The sequence below is a fragment of the Fukomys damarensis genome, unplaced genomic scaffold (genome assembly GCF_012274545.1).
Source record: "Fukomys damarensis isolate Sample0158 unplaced genomic scaffold, DMR_v1.0_HiC HiC_scaffold_25, whole genome shotgun sequence".
In the NCBI taxonomy this organism is placed as follows: Eukaryota; Metazoa; Chordata; class Mammalia; order Rodentia; family Bathyergidae; genus Fukomys; species Fukomys damarensis.
In genome coordinates, this window is record NW_022900937.1 from 27705386 (window position 1) to 27723261 (window position 17876).

The window sequence follows — 17876 nt, forward strand, 5'->3', positions numbered from 1 at the left end:
CAAGGGGAGGAGAAAGACAGTGGGAGAGGAGGGTATGGGGATAGTGGTAAAATCCATACCTCCAACAGAGCGGGTCTTTCCCTGAGGTCAGATTGTTGGTGTGACTGTAAAGAATTGTGTGCTGCAGCAATCTAAGGATGAGTCCAATGTCACAGGCATTAAGGAAGGAAAAGACTAAGTAGACTTTAGATAACTATTTTTTTTCTCTTACTACTGATCAGTAACCTAGTGGATTTTTTGTTTTTTGAGACAGGGTGTTCTGTGTACTTCCGGGTGGCCTTGAACTTCCTATGTGGACCAAGTTTGCCTGCAACTTGTGGAAATTAGGAAAATGTCTCACCTTGTCTGTCTTAAAAACTGGTGGATATCATCAGCTAGGTGTGATGGAAAGGGATTTTTCCAAGGTAAAACAGATTTAGTGTAGTTGATGTTTTTATTGTGCAGAAGATTGAACTCTGGATTTTTATCTGAACTACATTCTCTACACCTTTTAAGGTTTTTAAAATTCTGAGAGCAGGTCTTACTATGTTGCCCAAGCTGCAATAAACTTTTGATATTATTTCAGCCTCCTGGACTGCTGTGATGACAGACCTGTGCCACATGCCTGGCCTTATAAATACGGGGTTTCTTAACCATCACTGTTAACCAGGATTATTGTGTTTGCTTAAATGAGACTTCGGTGTGGCATGGTGCTGCCCGACTTTCATCTCAGCCACTTGGAACACTGAGGGAAGATTATTCCAGTATCAATAATTAATAATAATAGAGCATGACCAAATCGGCATAAAGTAAAATCACTGGGGCTGGGTCTCCAATCTCAATTAACTTGTGTAACACATGCAAGGAAAAGAGTGATAAGCATAAACAAAAAAGTGATAAGAATTCAGTGGAACATTTACTGTGATTTTGAATTTTATGCTGTTTGCATTAGCAGTCTGTTCTATAATACTTGCTCAAGATACTGGGCAGCAGCTGTGAGTCCCTGCTCCATTAGTGATAGGACACCAAGTGAAGCCATCCAGTGATTTGCAGTGCAGCAATATATTACATGAAATATTTTGTGTTTTAGCATGCAATAAGCTGTCTTACATATGTTTTCTCAAATACAAGTCAACATAAGTGTGTTTATCACTTTTAATGAGGAAAAACTTAGCAGTATTTGCTGTATATTCAGTACATTTTCAATACATTATATTTTGGACAGACTGTGGGTTGATCAAGATATTTTCCCTTGGTAACAAAAGCTGAATATGTAGACTCATTCCTTCAACTCTTTGTAAAAGTGCTTCTTTGGAGAATGTGAAAGTTATCAGGTTGTACACTCTGTTGTGTGCTGTACTGATCAGGTTCTCCCAAGCAAATGAATTTGGATACATTACAAGGAATGTTTTGACTTTAAAAAAAAAAAAAGGCAATGATGTGGCTTTTATTTTCTTCTTTTGGTTTGATTTCATTGTCTACTTACTTGTTTTAGTATTGTACAGAGGTGCACCACTCTGATCATACTGTCTGCCTTGTTCCATTAGGAAAAGAGGCTTAAGATAGAAATTGTCAGTGATCAGACAGCTGAACACTGACCACAAGACACCAAGCATGTACAATGCTAAAGAGAACATTTCCATTCTTAGTTCCATATTATGCTGATTGTGGGAACCATCCTAACTGCCTCAATCTTGGAGAAAGTATATGACTTTCTATTCTACCCCCTTCTGTTTTCCCACTGGCTCTTTCTTGCCTTAATGGGATGAACTCATGTCTGCCTAGAACTGTCACCTTTCAGACTTGGGACATTTTTTCCTTTGCAGTGACTTACATCTGTCCATGGAAAGAGATGACCACGAGTATCTGTGTTACATATGTGGCAGGAGTCTGCAGTCCCTGAAATTCTCACAAGTTCTGAATTCCCCACATTCTGTTGCCAACTCTCTCATGTCAGCACCCTGAAGAAGCCCATGGGAATGTTCTCTGCAGAAGGGCACACTGAGGTCAACTCAGAGCTTCAGTTCCCTCACTCCTTAGTCCGGCCTCTACACCCCCAGTTTGTGTAATCATAGCACAGCAAGCAGTGGAAAGTTTTTTGAGATTTTGCTCTAGTAGAACCAGAAAATCTGTAGAAATGGAAGAAGAAGAAGATAAACATTAGGCGTGGTGACACATGCCTGTAAACCCAGGCCTTGTAAGGCTGAAGGAAAAGTATTGCTATGAGTTCCAGGACAGCCTCAACTACATAGGGTCACCCTGTCTCAAAAAGAAAAAGAGAGCAGAGAAAAAGTGTGCAAGTACCAGCTGGGAGTTTTTTCAGTCACTCAGCTTGGGTTTGGGGTGCAGAGATATAGAAATGTAAGCTCGAGGGTCTTTTTGCTCTCTCAGGCTGCCAAGTCACTCAGAAGCTTATGTGTCCACTACACTTGCTAAGTCAGATTTGTCAGCCACTAATGATTCCATACTTCACAAAACATGTGGATGCAATGCATCTTACTAATTTCCACACTTATGAGAAAGCAGACTTTTCAAGTTCTGTTGGTGATATAAATGTGCTGTAAACATTCTTTTTTGCCACCCTAGAAACAGATTAGAGAAAATATCATTGATGCTCAGGAGCATGTTTGCTTGTTCCCAGATTATATAGCAATTTAAACCTAATACGCACTCTCCGCAATCCCAATAGGGGACAATAATTCCTACTTCCCCAGATACAGCAGATTTGTTTTGAATTTAATGAATTTTACTGATTTTAATTGATATTCATTTCTGTTTTTCCTGTCTTTTATGCCTTTTTCCCCCTTTCCTGTGTAAGACCTGTAATTTATTGACATATTATGTGTTCAGTTCACGTTGAGGCTAGTTATTTAATAAGCTATTTTCTTTTCTAGTTATCACTGTCTAAATGTTGTCCCATAGTCAGACTTAAATGACTGTACCTCTACATCATGTCCCAAAAGTTGGAAAAGGCAACTTCTCTTTACTTTCTTTTTGAGATTTGAAAAACATAGTGCTGTACTTTGTTTTTCAGAAGGGATTGCAGAAAATTTTTGTCATGTTTATAGTTGCTTCAGTGGTATTAAAATATAATTTGAAATTGTATTAAGAATATAATTATATTATTACTATATATTAATCTAAATTGTATTAAGAATATAATTTGAAAATTTTATAGCATATCACATCAACTCTAAGTCTGTACAGTATTTTCTACATGTTCAGATTACCTTCTCCCAATTTATTTTTCTTTTGGTTTTTTTAAGACAGGGATTCTCTTTGTGTTCAGGTGACCTTGAATTCATTATGTAGCCCAGGGTAAATAAGAACTTGTGTTGTAGGTGGATATGGTGGTAAAACCTTGAAATCCCAGCATTTGGAAGGCTAAGGCAGAAGGATTGCCTTGAGTTGGAGGCCAGCCTGGCCTACATAGCGAGTTTATCACCAGCCTAAACTACATAGCAAGATGCTGTCTCAAAAAAAGAGAAAGAGGGGCTGGGGATTTAGCTCAGCAGTTCAGTGGCCTGCCTTGCAAGCACAAGGACCTGAGTTCAATCCCTGGTACCAAAAAAAAAAAAAAGAGAGAGAGAGAAAGAACTTGTGGTTTTCTTCTGCCTCAACGTACCCAACTGCCTGGCTGTCAAATTATCTACGTATTGTATTTCTCTCTATGACTATGTTGCTGATTTTTAAAGAATTTGTTGATAATGTTTTGTAAAGGTGGATATATAAATGCTTGGAAGTGTGAGGATTTCTCATTGTTGATAAAGGCTTCATTCACATAGATGTGTGAGGATTTTCTTATATAAAGCAAAATATTGGCACAGATTGAGACAAGTAGCAGAATGACCCGTCTGATAATTCCATTTAAAGCTGCCTGTAGAAGTTTATGCAAAAATTTATAAAAGTTCAATCCTCTAATTAAAATGTGTTTTTAAAAACATAGTTTCTTGGGCCGGGGATTTAGTTGAGTGGTTCCACCACCTGCCTCTCAAGCGCAAGGAACTGAGTTCGATACCCGGTACCAAAAAAAAAAAAATAGTTTCTTCCCTAAAATGTTCATTATGTTCGCTTAAGTACATTCGTTCACTTTTGATTCTATTAATAACAGGGCCAGGGATGAAACTCAGCAGCATAGCACCTGCCTGGCAAGCAGGAAGCTCTGAATTTGATTCCCAGGACCAAAAAAGAAAGACAAAAAGAAAAAATAACAACTCGTTTTTTTAAATTTCCAGTAAGTCTCATCCTAAAACCAAAGACTACTTGTTTCTCTGCAGTTACTATGTCAATACTGACCTTGATTTAAAAAAGATTTGAGAGCTATTCCTTTATACTATGTTTTTATATTCTGAATCCTTTGGCTTTTTGTATTGATACAGTTTTAGTGAGTAATAAAACTGTGAGAAAGATTATACTATTTTTCAGTTAATCTCCAACATGATAGATCTTCTTGTCCTTGACTTGTCATGTTACATCTTGATCCTTTCATCATCTGTGAATAATGATTTTGCCTCTTCCATTTCGATCCTCATGACACATGAATTTTGGTCTCATGTGACAGAACAGTGGGGATAGTGATTGTCCTGGACTCATTTCTGATCCTAAAATAATTCCTGTAGAGTGTCTCTATTTAGAGTCCCATATGTTAGTTTTTGCTATATGTACTTTATCTAGCAACTAATCCCTTTCAACTTTTTATTACAGACATTTAATGAATAATTAATAGAAATTGAGATGTAGAAAACATGTTTATGCCAAGATTCAAATAATCACGAGGTTTTTCTTTGTTGATTTACATTTCTGTCGCTGAACTATTCTAATCTTTGATAAAATATACAGCCATCACTTAATTATGATATTTTTGACTGTGTGAGTGTGTATGTTATGTGTGATTATGTGTGTGTGTGTGTTCATGTGTATGTAGTACTTCAGATTAGGCCTAGGACATCGTACATGCTAGGGACTGATGCTACCACTTAGCTTCTTGCCAAGATGAGAAGCTATTTTCTAAGAAACTCTTGTAATATACTAGTTCATGTTTTATCCCAGCTGTGAAAATCCATATGTGTAGGTGTTACCATCTTTTTTGTAACCATGTTGCCCATTTTCAGGTAAAGATCATAGTAATTTAATGACATTTCTGCAGGGATTCCCTATTTATATATGTATGTACTATTTGTAGACAGGGTCTTACTTTCTTGCCCAGGCTGACCTTGAATCATGAATTCTCCTGTCTCAGTCTCCCTAATGCTGAGTTTTGCAGGTATTTACTACCATGTATGGCTCTCCTACCCACCTTTTCTAAATTAGACATGGGAGACCTTGTCTAGCCGAGCATATCTTTTTTTTTTTTTTAGTATAATGGTTGCATTTGTATATATTTTATATCCAAAACAGATATATTTATTATGAGGAATTGGTGCATATACAAATCTCATCTTGATCTGTATCTTAAAGTTGCATATATACACCTGTAATCCCATTGGAAGATGAATTTACAAAGGGAAGTTTTTGTATGTGTGGCATAAATAATTTGACAGTTTTCAAAGAAAATAATAAGTACAAAATACCATAGAGAAATTTTCTTAGAGTATTGTGACTGGACCTCATAAGAAATCGTTTACAACAGAGAAGAAGATCATTTACAACAGAGGAAGCTCCTGATAAAACAGGAAGAGAAGTGAGAGGAATGCCCTGCCACACGGGAAATTTAAGCACATCTGCTGTCAGTATAAGCGAGACATGTGCATGGAACATGCGGTTGTCATGTGTGAAGACTGCCTTGGTTGTGACAGTTGAAGCAAAGATTATTTTTGTTGTAGAGTTCTATTGATATTTTCATTTTGGTTCATGTAGTTTTTGATTTCTGATGTTCTAGGTTTTGTTAAGCAAGCACATTGCTGATGTAAAAATGTTGCAATTCTAAGCACTCATTGCACATTGGATATTTTATTTTATTTGTATCTTAGTTCCCTGCTAAGTACACGTTTTACAACATAGTGGGAAACTTGACAAAACAGGAAGAGAGGTGATAAGAATGGCCTGCTTCATAGGAAAGCACGTCACCAATACATGTGTGTGAGGAACAAACTTGCTATGTGTGAAGACTGCCTTAGGTGTGATAATAGAAATAAAGATTTTTTTATAGAGTTCTATTGGTATTTTCATTGTAGCTCATATAGCAGTTTATTTCTATTGTCATTTTTTAAGACTTTGTAAACCACAGCAGTCAATGTAGAAAATTATGGTTTTCTATAAACAATGAGTATTAAAAATTCAATATTTTTGATATTTTCCTATTTAGTATCCATTGTTTAAAATAATAAAACTCATAAAATTAAAATTGATATTTCATCAGTTGAAGTATTCTAAAGAATAAATGTGGATGTAATACTCCCATGTTTATTTCCCTTTCTGACATAATGTTACGCTCTGCAGATATGTTATGACTAGGACAACTGAGTCAGTGGAGTTGTATGAAGAGATGGTTTTCCAAAGGTAAACAAAACATGTAAATTCTAGGCACAGAGCAATATTCAACTGCGTTGGTGAGATAATCACCAAGGCACGGGAAAAAAAGGATAATTCTGATTTGATTATTTGATCTGTACATGTAGTGTCTTGAAAATCAGGGTTAGGACTAAGGTTATTGCTTAGTGCTGAAAGACTTGGATTGAGCACCTTTGTCTCATTTAACTTGGCAATGTTGCTGAGAAGTAGGCAAATAGACTGAACTTGTGAGCAGGATTTAAACATCAGTGACTTTAAGGTGAGACCCATGTTAAAAGGCAGATGGCCCTGTAGTTGTCCTTGGTACATTTTATCCTGGAGAACTCCCTTACATTATAACTCCCCACTCCCTACATCTCTGTGCCTCGAAAACTCTAGAAGAACTGTTAAATATGGCAATCTGCAGAGTGCTGGAGAGAAGGTATTTCATGTGCGCATGGTTTTGGTAGACTCTACTTTCTTATGTTTAACTGGTTTTCGTGAGGCTTTTTCTGGAAAAATGCTTGGTTTTTACATAAAATATTGCTGTTATTGGACAAGGATTTGTACAATGTGATGTGATAACGGAATGTTAGAGACTCATTTAGGTAGTTTTTTTTAGGTCAGACAATGAAGTAAATTAATTGTATTATGTTTTTTGTTGATTGGACAATAGGTATCATGTGCACAACTGAAGAGGAAAGGCGTTATGTTAGGTCATCTTTGTAAGGGTTTTAGTTCACTTTCTCCAGGCTCAAAACAAGCATCACAGCAGAATAAAATGGAAAATGACAGCTGCCCACATCTTGATGGACATGAAACAGAGGGCAGAGAAAGTCGTGAGTGGAAGGAACCACCGAACAGAAGTAAAGCTGTGCCTACTTGATGCATGGTTAGACCCACACACAGACATGTGCTTTACTAATATGAGAGGCATCTCTGAAAGCAGTCGGGATGACCTTTGAGGCTCTCAGATAACTCCAGGTCTGATCTTTCCTGTGGTGTAATTAATGTGTTGAAGGAGACAAATTTTCAACATGTGAGGACTGTGTACTACACAAAGTTCGCAGTGTTTCTGCTTCATCACAAGGAATGACTGATGGTGGGTCATTCTCACACTCGTGATTAGAAGTATTAGTAGTCTTCATAATTTAATTTTCCTTTGTGACCTTGAATGAAGTACATTGCCTGTCTGAGAGATTTTAATATCTCCTTCCCTTTTGTACTGGTTCATTTGCATACTACTGTCATATTACTCCAGTTTCTTTGTTTATATTGTAATGATTATATTCCCTTCACAGCACCTTTTCATTTTCTTTGCTAAAAATAAGTGAACTGATAAAGCATGAGAGTCTGCTATGAAGCCAAGTTCTTCAAAGTTCTACCTGCTAAAACCTTCAGCCTTTCCTTAGATTTCACTGTATCCTGTCATTGCCTACACACAAGTTCGTTGACTGAACTGCCCATCCACAGAGAAATGGGTAAAGAAAATATGGTACTTATATACACTTGGATTACTATTCTGCAATAAAAAAGGATAAACTTAAGACTTTTTAAAAATAATGGACACATCTCAAGTCCATTATTTTAAGTGATATAAATCAGATAAAATTTAATCTAAATGTTGCATTGTTTCTCTCATGTGAGAAACCGAAAGGATAAGCAAGGAGCAAATTGGAGAACAGATATTGGGATGTAGGAAAAACTTGTATAATGGGAAGAGAAATAAGGGAGTGAGATTGGAGGGGAGGATAGGAAAGGGGGTTTTAAAAAGAATGGAAGAAAAAATAGAAGCAAAGCTTTTGTAAATGCAAAGGGAATGAAGGTCGGAGGGGAATGGGAAAAAAAGAATTGCGATATATTATGCACAGGTACAAATTCCACATGATAAATGTGATCATTTGGTATGGCAAACCTGTACTAGTAAAGAAAAAGCTGTGTCTTAAAATGAAATTTTGGCTTATTAATAAAGGAGCTGTGGATCATTGCAAGAGATCAATGAAATTAAAATATTACTAACAAGATATCACAGAATCATGAACCTACTTGACTCTATAAAACTCACTGGAAATGGCAAGTATCTTTGACAGAGAAACTGGCATTAATGGAGCCACTGCTCTGTCTACTTCTGCAATGAACACCTTGGAGGATAGAAAGACATATAAAGTATGCAGTAAAGGAGCTTACTAGCCAAGGCTGTAAGTCAATGATTGAGCACATAAAACCACCAGACCTGTACGTGCCCGTAATCCCAGCAGTTGGGAGGTTGGGGCAGGAGGATCACCAAGAGTAAAAGGCCACCTGGGCTACATAGTGAATTCACGGCCAACCTGAATTACAAAGAGTGACCCTATCTTGAAAAAACTCACATACTATGATCATAGAGCCAAGAATAGCAGTGATAATTAATTTTTCAATTGTTTGTTGTGATTCAGAAGTGTATATATAACCCTTGAGATAATATGTACACCCATGGAATACGAGGCATTTTTACATACCAAAAAGTTTGTTTATGTCTGACAATTTACTTCAAATGAATCAGCTTTATTATCCCATGAGGAACTGTTGGAAGCAAATACTCCTTCGAATTGAGCTCAGTTGAAAGAGTGCACTGATAAATTTTTCTGACCCTTTGGCACAGCTGTTTTGCCTATATCCTGTGATCAATAGGTCATATAAAACTGTGCTCCATTTCACTGCTTTCTGCCTCAAACAAGGAAACTATGTTTTTTGAGGTTGCTTTTTTGGGGCGTCTCAGTATCCAAAATGTATAAGGTAGTTTATTTGTCCTAAGTATTAGACATTACAGAAATAATACATAGTTTGGAGACATTTGTCTTTTCAGTAATGCTGTGTTTATTTGCCCAACATGCTTAATGAATGTGCCTAAAATGCAATAGGCTACATGCATTCTTCATTTAACAACTGACTCCTGTTCCTGTGATTAGTCGCTAAATTTCACTGTTAGATATTCTCCAGTGAATACTATAATACTTTTCATTAACATTTTAAATTACCATTCATGGATTTTACTTTGTGTTTAATTACAGTTTTGTCTATGAAACCCAATTTCAAGTTTCCCAGTGCTGTTTTAAGTTTAATCAGAAGAGGAAAGGAATCTGTTTCCTAAATAATAACTTGAAATAGAGATGTTTCCTATGTTCTGTCAGGTCAAGTCATTAGATTCTCATCTACCCCAGTTCTTTTTACCCTGTCTGATGAGTAGGCTCTCTCCATGAATCATGCTTTACAGACAGTGGGGAAATAAAATGTTAGCCAGCCCAAGAACCAGTATTCCCATTCTGTTGTTTCATTAGCAGTGAATTCCCATCTAGCATCAAAATTCCTTTGTGATAAGTACATATGGATAAAGATTAAGTGTGTTTGATGACCAAGGTATGGAGTAACTGTCGTGGGACTCAGCTTCATTTTGGCTTTTTATGAGTAGATGTGAGATATTTCATATTGTGAGTCTCACTCTTCTTGGAAATATATTTCTTGATGATTTAGAAGGCAGTGACCTTTGAGGATGTGGCCGTGAACTTCACCATGGAGGAGTGGGCTTTGTTGGATCCATCCCAGAAGAAGCTCCACAGAGATGTGATGTGGGAAAACTTTACAAATGTGACTGCTATAGGTAAGGAAGATATCTGTTCTCATTTATTCAGAGAGCATTAGTTATTGCTCATCAGTGCAATTTGCTTTGTTGGAATGTAGAAATATTTTCATAAATCTTCTGGGAATGGTCACATTATATCATGAATCTAACTGGAAGCTAACACTTTATGTAAGCTAGTAACTTATTATTATATTTCTTTTTCTATACTTTAGGAAGAAACTGGGATGACCAGCAAATTGAGGATGAGTACAAAAATTTCAAGAAAATTTTAAGGTGATTTGCATTTACCACACTGTTTCCCAAAGGTCAGAAATAATATAACCAAACAAACTGGATAAATGAGGCCGTGTTAAAAAAAATTCAGAGAGCCAGTCATGGTGGCACATGCCTGTAATTCCAGCACTTGGAAAGGAGACAGGAGGATTGCCAGGAGTTTGAGACCAGCCTGTGCTACAGTAAGTTCATGGCTGGGCTGAACTATGTAGGTAGACCTTGTGTTAAAAAATCCAAAAAACAAACATTGAGGCCATGTTCAGATTTCTTTAATTGTACAAAATTTCTCCAAAGATGCATACGTTTAGTGTCTAGAATCTGACAATTGAATATTTGAAATATTTATGTATCTGAAATTAAATATTGACATGGCACAAGTGACATTTTATAATGTATAATAATTATTTTCAATGCTCAAAATTATGAAACTTGAATGAAATTGTTTTATGCATTACAAGTATATATTTAAAATTTTTCATGTTTAGATGAGAGTCAAGTACAGAATATCTAATTACATATACATATATTTTCAAAAGACTGCTTTCTTATCAAACAAATTATATATTTAATGCCGTATGTATTTAAATGTGCTACACACTTTCAGTATTTGCAATGTGGGTAACTTTGAGGAGCTATTCCAAATTCAAATGAATGCCCCTGTTTTGATAATAGCTGTTTTCAAGCAAACCTCCAAAACATTTAATCCATTTTTATTCCAAAATACAGTATTAAAAAGCACCTCCCCATAACATTGGTGGGAATGTCACTGTATTATAACACTTATGGGAATGTGTGTACAAGTCCCTCAAAAAAATAAAAATAGAAATTTCATTTTATCCAACTTTACTTCTACTGGGTGTATTCCCCCTAAGTGAAATTATATTATACTGATACAGGCATATCTATGATTGTAGCAGTAAAACTTATAAAAGTAAAGCTCTGAAAACATCCTAGATGCCCATTCACAGATGAGTAGAAAGGAAATATGGTATAGCTCGGGCAGGATGGAGCTTACTGGGAAGCTGAGGTGCATTCATGCTCAGCCTATTAATAATTGATAAGACTCAGTCTCATAATAAAAGATAAATAACTAAAAATGTAGCTCAGTGCTAAAACCCTGGCTTCACTCTCCAGCGCTAAAAATTATGTGGTGTGTGTGTGTGTGTGTGTGTGTGTGTGTGTATATATATATATATATATATATATATAGAGAGAGAGAGAGAGAGAGAGAGAGAGAGGGAATGAAATGATGTCTTTTGCCAAAAAATACATGGATCTGGGAGCCAAATCATATTAAATAAGATTTAATCATGTTAAATAAAATTTAATACCACATATATTTTATATAAGATGCAAAATATGAACTAAGTAGAATAAAGGAGAGATGGTAGAAAAGAGAGGCAGACATTTTGGAGAGGGTGAACAGGCTCAGTAGTGGGGGGAGGGTAAAATCATGGAGGAAAAAGGTGTGAAAAAAAATCAATGTATGGTATACATATGTACCAATTGTTCAAAATGAAAGTAACCAGCATGTATCGCAAACATACCACTTCCAAACTCTCAAATGAATACTGTTTTGGTAAAAGCTGTGTGCAAGGCATCATCTAGAGTGTACAGTAAATTCATGATCATATATGCTTAGGGGTCATCAAATCAGATCTCCTGATAAACCATTAATATAAAGACACTTTTAGATGTGACTAGTTGTTTTGTTTTGTTTTGTTTTGTTTTGTTTTGTTTTGTTTTGTTTCCTTTGACAGAAGTGCAGAAGTAGATAAATGCTCACAATATAAATTATGGTATCAACATAAAGAGAAGGTTTTTATGAATCCCAACACAACTGTGCACATGAAACTGCTTGGTATAAAAGCAGGTGAAAGCCTTGCATGTGAAAAGCCTCTGATTGGTCATTCATTGCCAACCATGCCCATCATATATAACACAGGACTCAAATCGTATGAGCTCCATGGATTTGAACAGAAGGTGTATAACTGTAGCAGACGTGAGAAAACATCCACTGACTTTCAGTCCATTCAGAAATATGCAAAAACAAATCCTGAAGAAAAACCCTATGGATATAAGCAATATGGAAAATCCTACTCTGATTGCACTGAAGGTAATAATACTGAAGAGAAATCCCTTCTATATGAGCAAGATGTGAGAGCCTTTAGTACACCCAGCTATGTCCAAATCCAGGAAAGAAACCACAGTAGCGTGACTACCTATATATGTATACAACGTGGAAAAGGTTTGAATTCTCACCTTGATGCTCAGAAACATGAAAGTGCTCAGACTGGAACAAAATCCTATGTGCATGAATACTCTTGGAAATCCATAAATACTAACACTTCATTTGGTAACCATGGAAGTCCTCACATTGTTGGAAAACCCTATGTATGTAAGCAATGTGGAAAAGCTTTCAGCATACAGAGTCATTGTCGAAGACATGAAAGAATTCACACTGGGAAGAAACCCTACATATGTAAACAGTGTGGAAAAGCTTTCAGCAGGCACAGTTCTTGTCAAATACATGAAAGGACCCACACTGGGGAGAAACCCTTTGTATGTAAGCAGTGTGGCAAAGCTTTCAGCACACACAGTTATTGTCAAAGACATGAACGATCTCACACTGGGGTAAAACCCTATGTATGTAAGCAGTGTGGGAAAGCTTTCAGCACTCAGGGTAATTGTCAAATACATGAAAGGACTCACACTGGAGAGAAACCTTATGTATGTAAACAATGTGGGAAAGCTTTCAGCATACATGGTAACTGTCAAACACATGAAAGAACTCATACTCAGGAAAAACCCTATGTATGTAATCAATGTGGAAAAGCTTTCACTACACACAGTTCTTGTCTAATACATGAGCAAACTCACACTGGGGAGAAACACTATATATGTAAGCAGTGTGGGAAAGCTTTTAGCAGGCACAGTGTATGTAAAATACATGAAAGGACCCACACTGGGGAGAAACCCTATGTATGTAAACAATGTGGGAAAGCTTTCAGCACACACAGTCATTGCAGAAGACATGAACGAACTCACACTGGGGAGAAACCCTATGTATGCAAGCAGTGTGGGAAAGCTTTCAGTACACATGGTAATTGTCAAACACATGAAAGAACTCACACTGGGGAAAAACCATATGTATGTAAGCAATGTGGGAAAGCTTTCAGTACACACAGTTCTTGTCAAACACATGAAAGGACTCACACTGGGATAAAAACCCATGTATGTAAGCAATGTGGGAAAGCTTTCAGCACCCATGGTTCTTGTCAAATACATGAACGGACTCACACTGGGGAGAAACCCTATATATGTAAGCAATGTGGGAAAGCTTTCAGCAGGCACAGTGTATGTAAAATACATGAAAGGACTCACACTGGAGAGAAGCCCTATGTGTGTAAGCAATGTGGAAAAGCTTTCAGCAGGCAGAGTGAATGTAAAATACATGAAAGGACTCACAGTGGGGAGAATCCCTATATATGTAACCAATGTGGGAAAGCTTTCAAGAGACAGAGTCATTGTAAAACACATGAAAAGACTCACACTGGGGAGAAACCTTATGTATGTAAGCACTGTGGCAAAGCTTTCAAGAGACAGAGTCATTGTAAAATACATGAAAGGACTCACACTGGGGAGAAACCCTATGAATGTAAGCAGTGTGGGAAAGCTTTTACCAGACACAGTCATTGTCAGAAACATGAAAGGACTCACAATGAGGAAGAACCCTCTGTACGTAAGCAATATGGAAACACCTTTCAGTTATTCTGGTAACAATCACAGATATTAAAAAATTAAAAGGAAATTAACTCTGAATACATAAACGTGACTTGTGCTGACATGAAAGGACAGTGCAGAGAAGCACTTTTGCAATATTTAAAAATCAGTGTACCAGTATTATTATATACCTGAAAGAATCCATAGAACAGAGAATCAGAACATGTGAAAAATATGGGAAATGTTTTATTTTTTTAGTGCATTCAAGTTCATGAAGATTTATATAAAGGAAGCCATTGTGTGCAATAAATGTGGGAGACACTTGCATTTTTCCACTTACCATGAAAATCATGAACTGCCAGTGAAGAGAAAGCCTATGTAAATAATGTGTGAAAGGTTTTTTGATTCTTATAACATCAGAAAACTCAAAATGAGATTTAGTATAAATACCAAATGTGAGAAAACTAAGAATCAGAGTGACAGATATACACAGGTGTTATACTGATTCACAGCACACCTGTAGAGGCCTTCCTCTGATGTATCTGTGGATTAATACACTGATAAGGTTGGAAAGGGCATAATGTTAAATTCAGAATAACAAAGCACCTTGCCTCCAAGTCTTCAATACAGGCCTTTTAGGGACATTTTTACATGCAAACCATCGCCTTGGTTGTATGGGTAGATTTTATTCATACAATGATACTTTATTGAGTCTTGAAAGGAAATCCTCCATTTGTGAAAAATGTAGATCAACCAAGAGGTCATTATTTGAAATATGCCACACATAGGCAAATAAAAGGTTTTTAACGTCTAAAGTTGACACCTTTGAAGAAGCAGAGAGTTTAGTGTTGGTTGCCATGTGTGTAGGTGGGGAAATTGATGTTAATGAGAAAGCGCAGTGTTTCTCTTGTAGAATACAAAGTGGCATAGATCCCATAGTGATTGCAGAGATTGAAACGGTGCCATGTACATTACAATTGGCTCAAAGTTGTTCCTAGTGTTTTCTACATATATCCAAAAGGTTATTGTGTAGGGGAAGCTAGTGCCACCAAGAAAGAATGTCCTAATTTCACAATATGAACAGCAACAGATTACACTGTAAATGTTCAATATATGATTTTGTTTCTTAATGAAATGAATCCAATTAAAGGTAGCAAAAATTACATGACTATGATTGCATGCTGTATCCATAGACTCCTTCAATTTCTACAAGTGTAATTTAGTTTGTACTGAAATTATTGAGCATTTCAGTGAAATTTGTACTTGGTTCATTGGAAATGTAGTTTTTTGAGGATATAATTTGGAAACAATTGACATCGTGAATTTGTTTCATCACATTTTGACAAAGTTCTTACATACATGTTCAGAAAACTTTCTACATTTTAAAAGCACTTAAAGCTCGACTGATTTAATTCACTTAACATTGTTTTTAAAGTCTATGTATTGTCCTACAAATACCTTGAATTTATCTTTCTTTATAGCCAAGTAGTATTCCATTATGCATAGATATATTGTCTTCATTCACCTATTAGTGGACATATATGAGGAAACAGAGAGATAGCTCTTTGGCAAATGGAAGGGAATCAGGAGGCCAAGGATAGGAAGGAGGGGACATAGAAAGATTTAATGTCATGTACCAACAATACACAATGAATGCAATCTTTATAGGTCACAAACAACAGTTCATGTTTCAGACAATGATGATAAAGAAATTAAGAAACATGATCTAGAGCCAGAAGGACAGTGGTAAGTGAGGAGAGGAAAGGAAACCATAAACAAAATGTTAAGTACGTGCCCCTGCTCTCTAAGTTGGATGGGGAGGATGTGTTCTTCAAACATGTATTCATTAAAATGCATAATACTTTAATACTTGACCCTGTCTTAGTGCATTGCAGTGGACCTAACTGAAATACCATACAATTGTTCACCTTATGAAATAATTATTTCTCACAGTTGTGAAGCCTCGGAAATCCAGCATCCAAGCACTGGCAACTTCAATATCGAATGAGAAATGTTTTACCTATGGTGACTTCTAGTCAAGTTCTCATATCATTACCTTGGGAATTAGGTTTTAAGACATGGATTTTGAGTTAACTACACATTCAGAACACAGAAATTATATGAGGTTATATTGTGTGTTGAACAATGTAGTGGATTGTATGAGGTTTCATGTGTCCTCCAGAAGTATTTATGTTGACATACAGTGCACACTTTGAAGTATTTTGAGGACAAAAATTTAAGCAATCTTTTGCAATTAGAATTTAGAAGAAATAATGCAATTATAGACTTGATGAACTGAATTAGGCACAAAGTTTTCCTGAAGGAAAGACAAGTTTGATCACCATTTATTTTGAAATCCTCAAAGTGAGTATTAAAAGTAAATGACAGATACAAATCTTTGCCAGGCTCATAAAATAATTTTCCATGTTATCAGTGCTGGCTGCTTCCTGAGTGAATTAAGCTTCTATCAGCATAGTCAAAAATTGTTATAGAGGACAGAAAAAGAATATTAAAGATGAAGTTTCTGAGATCGTCGGAGAATCAGCATAGAATCTGCAGTGTGGTGGCAAGTTTTAATTTCACAAAGTCAGACCAGTGCAATGTACTTCCAAATGTAGTTCATTTCCCCACTTACCACTTCTTTTCCAAAAAAAAACAGGTGATTGACAGGATCACATCCTATCACTTAGCTTGAATATCTGACTTCTATCAAACTCACTCCATTAATTACTACACCAGCGAGTTCTGTGTTCTCCGAGTAGTATAACCCTACTTGTCATTTCCCACCTACCCCTAACACCTCAGTTTAGTGCAGTAATGTCTTCATTGGCTTCTTCCTCTTTCAAAATGGAAACACCCCATTAGAATTTTAAGGGGCACATTTCACATCTGTGGCCATTTTGCATCTTTCAGGCCTAATTTTTATAATATGCATGCTGAAGGCCAGAATTACTTCTTTAGAAAGCATATGGAAATTTGAGGTCTGCATTCAATACCCCGTAAACATACACTTAGAACATGAATACATCCAATATGCAGGTCTTTGTCCATGCATTATATATTCAATATTTTAAGGACCTTTTGAGGTACAGTTCTGATTGATTGATTTTACTGATGAAACACCTGAAAGCTAGAGAAATTTTAAAATACCACAAGTTCTCAGCTTGGGTTACTGTGGGAAAGTTAAAATTATGTGTATGGGTGTAATTCTACCCTCTTCTGTCCTTATTTTTTTCTCTGATCCATATGTCATGCATCATGAATTGTTCTGCTGTCTGGTCTTTTCCTCATTCTTTTATTCTGTGAAGGAGAATCATTTGTGAATTGATCTTGTCATGTCTATAATGTACTCCTGTCATTATGGATCCTATTATGAGATGCCTTGGTATGTGTCCATCTGCTGGTTGAGTTGAAATATTACAAAATAAAGGAAAGGTTCTGGCTCATCTCATGTCTCCAGTGAAAGTTTTCTAAGCTCCCTGCCTTGTGAGGATTACATAATGTATGTTTGTTATGGAAAAGGTGATAGGAATGGAGAATACCATAGTGGGAAATGGCTTCACTGACAGACCAAAAATATGCAATGTGTTACCTACTTACATATAAATGCCTTGCCGGGCATGGTGGCACATGCCTATAATCCCAGCACTTGGGAGGCTGAGGCAGGAGGATCACTGTGCATTCAAGACCAGCCTGGGCTACATTGTAAGTTCGAGGTCAGTCTCAACTACACAGTGAGACCGTGTCTCAAAAAAAACAACAACAAAAAACAAATGCCTTGATTCTTCATGTA

General features: G+C 36.4%; 1 protein-coding gene across 4 annotated transcripts in view; it reads left to right on the forward strand.

Annotated features, from left to right (window-relative positions):
• LOC104865492 (zinc finger protein 709) overlaps positions 1-17529 on the forward strand; it is a 19520-nt gene extending 1991 nt beyond the window's left edge. Inside the window, exons 1-4 of one of the 4 annotated variants that reach the window (XM_033756081.1) lie at positions 274-404; positions 9979-10105; positions 10300-10360; positions 12121-17529. In XM_033756081.1, coding sequence (XP_033611972.1) covers positions 291-404; positions 9979-10105; positions 10300-10360; positions 12121-14140 — 2322 coding nt within the window. In that variant the 5' untranslated portion in view covers positions 274-290 and the 3' untranslated portion in view covers positions 14141-17529. Of the gene's footprint in view, positions 1-273; positions 405-7366; positions 7950-9978; positions 10106-10299; positions 10361-10504; positions 10543-12120 lie in introns of those variants that run through there. The other 3 variants (XM_010629020.3, XM_010629019.3, XM_010629021.3) reach the window with 3 other exon arrangements.
• The last annotated feature ends 347 nt before the right edge of the window (positions 17530-17876 follow it).